Source organism: Primulina eburnea, chromosome 18, assembly GCF_022965805.1.
Source record: "Primulina eburnea isolate SZY01 chromosome 18, ASM2296580v1, whole genome shotgun sequence".
Lineage (NCBI taxonomy): Eukaryota > Viridiplantae > Streptophyta > Magnoliopsida > Lamiales > Gesneriaceae > Primulina > Primulina eburnea.
The window spans coordinates 14074115-14079598 of NC_133118.1; the positions used below are offsets into that span (position 1 = coordinate 14074115).

Sequence of the window (5484 nt, forward strand, 5' to 3'; positions counted from 1 at the left end):
TTGAAGAGATGAACAAAAGCCCTCAACCAATTTCATATTTCGAGTTCGGATACAACGGGAATTTCAGATCTACGGATTTGGCGTATGAACCCTAAATGCCGAAATTCTTTTTGTCCAATTACCTTAGCAATCCTACTCCGATTTTCAATTAATTTTACCCAAACAATTTATGAGCCATGGGTAACGTTTCCCATTAATCAATTGTTCGATCGGAGCAACGAATCGGAAACGCCCAATTTCGAGTGAGTCAACCGATTTCTCGCGAGTTCCGGCCAAATTAAGTAGCTTTCCGACCAATTCTGGCCGTGCCATCACCGGTTCCGTGACCCTGACCATGTCGCCGACATGTGCCTTTACTCCGACCGTACTCCGGCGAGTCAACCAGACGAGTCAACTCGGCCGAAACAACGAGTCAACCCGCCAGCTTATGTCCTTCGATTTTTTTCGTAGAAAACTTCGAATTCGGTTCCGTCGACTGTTCTGGAATCCTCTCGATATACCCTTCGAATCCATATGTCTATCTCGAAATTTTTCATTTTTGGAAATTTTCGAATTTTTATTTATTGAACTCTATATGACCTTGATATTTTATTCTGTCCTATTTTTTTTTTATATTATGAGCATTTCTTTTTTATTGTTTCCAGGAAATGGAGAGATATCGGATTAGAGTGTTTTAGTGAACCATTCTTAGTAGTTAATTTCCATTGTCGCTACGTTTTTCTATTCAGTACATTCATTTCATTAGATTGGTCAAATACTTTTAATTCAGATTGGTCATGCTAATTTATTTTCCTGTTTGAGAAATCAATAAAATATTTTATTTGTTCAATTGATTTCAATTTACTTCTGCGCAATCTATTACATGAACCTACTCGTACAAATTCTTAGAACTTGCGATTGTAGGAAATGGCCGGCAGACCTCCAAGGCAAAACCGCAACCCGCGTTATGCTAATCGCGAAGAGAGGCAGGAGAATCGACAGGAGAATCGACCACCGCCTGCAGTTAATCTAAGCCGAGCTGATCTTATGGCCATAGCCACTATTGTGGCGACAACACTGCAAGGATTGGGAAATCAGAACGTCAATCAGCCACCACCACCTCCACCACCGAATGGAGTCAAATTTCATTACGAGTCCCTTCGTAAGAATAGGTGTGCGATATTCAGAGGGGACGCCGATCCTGAAGTTGGCCAGAGCTGGCTAAAGAGTGTTGAGACTCAGTTGAGGCTATTGGAAGTTCCAGAGGCACTCAAAGTTGATGTGATCGTGCCTTTCCTGGAAGACAGAGCAGCTAAATGGTGGGAAGCAGTCTCACCAGCCATGACCGCCACAGGACCAGTCACATGGCAGAACTTCCGAGAAACTTTTCTGAGACAGTATTATCCGGCGGAAGTCAGATTGCAGAAGTTGAGTGAGTTTGAAAATCTTACTCAAGCCCCAGATATGTCAGTGGTAGAGTACACCTCTCAATTTAATGCCCTCGGATCTTATGCTCCAGCAATCATGGCAGATGAAGTTCTGAAATTGCACCGCTTTAAGAAGGGGTTGAACAGCAGGATCCAATCAGCTCTAGCAGTCTACCAGCCTGCGAATTTTTCAGACCTGATGGGCGCAGCGATCCGAGCTGAAACGGACATCCAGCGCAGGGAGAAGGAATTTAAAAACAAAAGGCCTATGAGTAGTCAATCTTCGCTCGACGGTCAGACTTTCAAGAAGCCTAACCAGTCCGGTGGACCGTCTAGAGAGCCTTCGCCTAACTCAAGTTACCAAGATATTAAGCCTTGCCCAACTTGTCACTTACGACACCTGGGAGAATGCCGAAGAAATAGTGGAGTATGCTTCGGATGTGGGAAAGCGGGACACCGAATTGCCGAATGTCCTACTGCCGCCAACCAAGCAGCCGGGCCCAACAGGGGAACTAGGCCAAATACAGGAGCTAACCCCAACAAGCCAAAGGTAGGCAAGCCTAACACCAGGGTGTTCGCCATGAATCAAGAAGAGGCGGACGACGCCAATGAAGTCGTATCAGGTACCATCTTAATTCAAAAAGTACCTGCTTATGCATTGTTTGATTGTGGTGCTACACACTCTTTTGTGTCCAAGAGATTTGCTAAAGAAATTAGGACTTAAGCCCGAGTCACTAGCTGAACCTTTTCGAATAGCCAACCAAAGTTTCGAGGACGAAACTTTCCATAAGGAGGGAGGGATGTAAAACCCGGGATTTTGTAGTATCGTGATCATATCAATTTAATATCAGATTAATAATTTGATTATACTAGGATGGTGTAATCTGGGATAAATTTAAATTAATATCGTGTATTTTTCGGAGTTTGAGATATGCAGAATGGTACCAGATATATATCTAAGATTTGACATACCTGGATAAAGATTTAAGGAATTTGAAATCCTGAAGAATATACCAAGAGATTTTCGAAAATATTGGGAGGATTTTACCATGGAATTTTCGAAAATAATATTGGAAGATTTGTTAAGGATTTTCGAAAATAGTAGGGAAAGTCTACGCGATAAATGCAGTCTGGGGAAATATTTAAAAGTTCAACTACCAGGATTTTAGGAAAAATAATCCAAATATTAATTGTGGAAAAATACCACTAAATTTCGGATTTAAGTAAGCAAATTTGTGGGATTTAAGAAATATAATTTTTATTATTTTAGGAAGCCAAAAATCCACCGAATATTGGGAATTAGACACAAAAGTCGAATTTTGCAGACTGGGCAAGGCATAATTTCGAAAATATATATATAAATTTCGAAATTTAGGATAAAGAATAATGTAGATTTGATCACGATTTAGATGGAGATTTGATTCAGATTCAAACGCGATTTGATACACGATCAGGATAGCAGCCAACCCCTATAAATAGGAGGGCTCAGTGTCTCAAAAAAATCACACCTCTTTTTCTCCAAATTTTCGAGAATTCTCCCCTAGTCTTCTTAGGAATTTTCGAGCACAGCGAAGCGCTGCCGCCGTCCAGCCAGGGAAGTAGGAATTTCGAGAATTCCTGTGCAAGCAACCCTAGTTATTCACGTTTTTTTCATCAAGAATCCAAGGTAAGTGGGCTGTTTTAAATTTCGGTTTTATGCAAATTAAATTTTCGATTTTTGGTTTAAAAATACGGTCGAGTACCGTCGTTTTGTCTATACGTTTTTACGAAAGTTGGTACGTTTATGTTTGGCACTGTGAGGATTCCCTGAAAGTGGGTGGAATTCCAACATATGGCCCTTAACAGTGGGATAGAACTGTTTTACGGCCTCGCCCCCTTAGAGGATTAAAACTTAGGGACTGATATCAGTAAACCATGAAAGGTGAAAAATCGCAGTGTCGCAGTGTTATTATGTTATGAATATGATGTTACGATTATGAAAAGCATGCTATGTTATGATTCGAAATTGTTATAAAATGTTTTGTGGTATTCAAATTCCCCCATTTACTGAGTATTCCCAAAATACTCACCCCTTACAATCTTCCCCAGATAAATCTGAAGAACAGGTTGAAGAAGAAGAATCTGAACAATTTTGGAGATGGTGAATTTTGCGATTTAGTTTAGTTACGTTATTTTTTGGAATTTTAGTACTTTCAATTTTATGTTAAGACGCTTCCGCAGATTTATTTTAATTCAGTTGTAAAGACAGTTGTTTTTTTGAGAAATTATGAAATAAACTGGTTTTTGGTTTATACTGTGCTACGAGGCTGGTTGTTTTTAATTGTGTGATTGATAAACAACGCCGATGTCTACTAACCCCGGTTTCGGGACGTGACAAAACGTGAGACAAAAGTTTACGTAGAGGGTTGCATTGTGATGCAATTGGAAACTACCTTTTAGGAATTGTGATTGGCTGCTATTATTCGGGATCATAATTCGCTAATTGGACCTTACGTACCTACTGAGGAAAGGAGTTTCCCGTTTTCACTAGAGGGTAGTGAAAGATGTCAAAACAGTGGGAGCAAATATTTATGAAGTAAAAGTCCAAACTTCATATCTTACTAAATATTTTAAAATAGTCATCAACATTTATCTGTTTTTACTTTTCAGTACAAATTGACAATGTCTTCGATTCGCAATCCGATATCCGTTATACTCGACAAACACATATTAACTGGACCTAATTACCTCACTTGGCTAAGAAACCTAAAAATAGTCTTGAATTCGGAAAGGGTAGCATATACACTGACTGAGTCGCCCCCTGTTGAGGCTCCGACTGACTGCAATCCTGAGGAATTGCAGGCTTACAAGGAATGGTATGACCATGACTTGATAGCCAGGTGTTATATGTTGACTTCTATGAATGATGAGCTGCAGAGGCGTTTTGAGGATGCAAAGAATGATGCTGACATTCATAAGCACCTCAAAGAGCTCTTTGGTGAGCAGACTCGGCCTCTTAGGCATGCTACCGTCAAGGACCTGATCACTATGCGCATGCGAGATGGGGCCTCGGTCCATGAGCATGGCCTGAAGATGATTGGGCTTGTGGACAAGCTCGTTGGCATGGATCTGATCTTGCCTTCGGAGTTGAGCACCGACGTGTTGCTTTTATCACTGCCTAGCTCATTTGATCCTTTTGTGGTGAACTTCAACATGAACAAGATGGAGCCGACCCTTGAGGAGTTGGTGAATATGTTTGTTACGTTTGCATCAACCATCAAGAAAGAGAAGTTGGTTCTTTATGTGGGTTCTTAATCTGGTACGAAGATTGATCCACATGGGAAGGGAAAGAAGAGTTCTTTCCAACGTCCCAAGAAGAACGTGCCCTTGATGAGGCAATCTCCGAATCCCGTTGTGGCAGCCACACCAGTTAAGGCTGACAAGACTAGTGATGTTTGTTATCACTGCAAGAAGCCTGGACATTGGAGGCGAAATTGCAAGGAATATCTGGCCCAGAAGAGTTCTGGAAACGGTATGTTCTAAATTGAAGTAAACATTTCAATTAACTCTACTTCTTGGGTATTGGATACCGGATGTTGATCACATCTCTGTAATGTGTTGCAGGTGATGGGAAGAAGTAGGAAGCTTAAGAGAAGGTGTGACCTTCTTAAGGATGGGCAATGGAGCAAGAGTTGCTGCCAAGACCTTAAGAAATGTTTACTTATTGTTGAACAATGATTTTAAGTTATTTATAAGAGATGTTTTGTTTGTAACCTTTTTGTGAAAAACATTGTTTCCATTTCTATTGTGATAAAGATGGATATTCTTGTTTATTTAGCAAAGGTGTTTGCAACATTTAGAAGAATGAATGTTTAATTGGTACTTGAGAACTTGAAAACGATCTCTATAACTTAAAATTGAAAGATATTCCATTAAATGTCTATTCAAAGGCAGACACCATATGAGATATGGATGGGTAAGCCTCCCAAATATTCTTATCTTAGAATATGGGATCCCTGCTTATGTGAAGCAGGTAGTGGGAGATAAATTGGATAGTCGATCCATTTTATGTTACTTTATGGAATATCCAAGGAATTAA

General features: G+C 40.2%; 1 protein-coding gene across 1 annotated transcript; it reads left to right on the forward strand.

Annotated features, from left to right (window-relative positions):
• The first annotated feature begins 906 nt into the window (after positions 1–906).
• Positions 907–2130, forward strand: LOC140819124 (uncharacterized). Its single transcript, XM_073179134.1, has one exon. The coding sequence runs from the start codon at positions 907–909 to the stop codon at positions 2128–2130; it is 1224 nt and encodes a 407-aa protein (XP_073035235.1).
• Positions 2131–5484: the final 3354 nt, after the last annotated feature.

Excerpts from the sequence above, each read along its gene's own strand:
- LOC140819124 (XM_073179134.1), top strand. The coding sequence starts at position 907 with ATGGCCGGCAGACCTCCAAGGCAAAACCGCAACCCGCGTTATGCTAAT.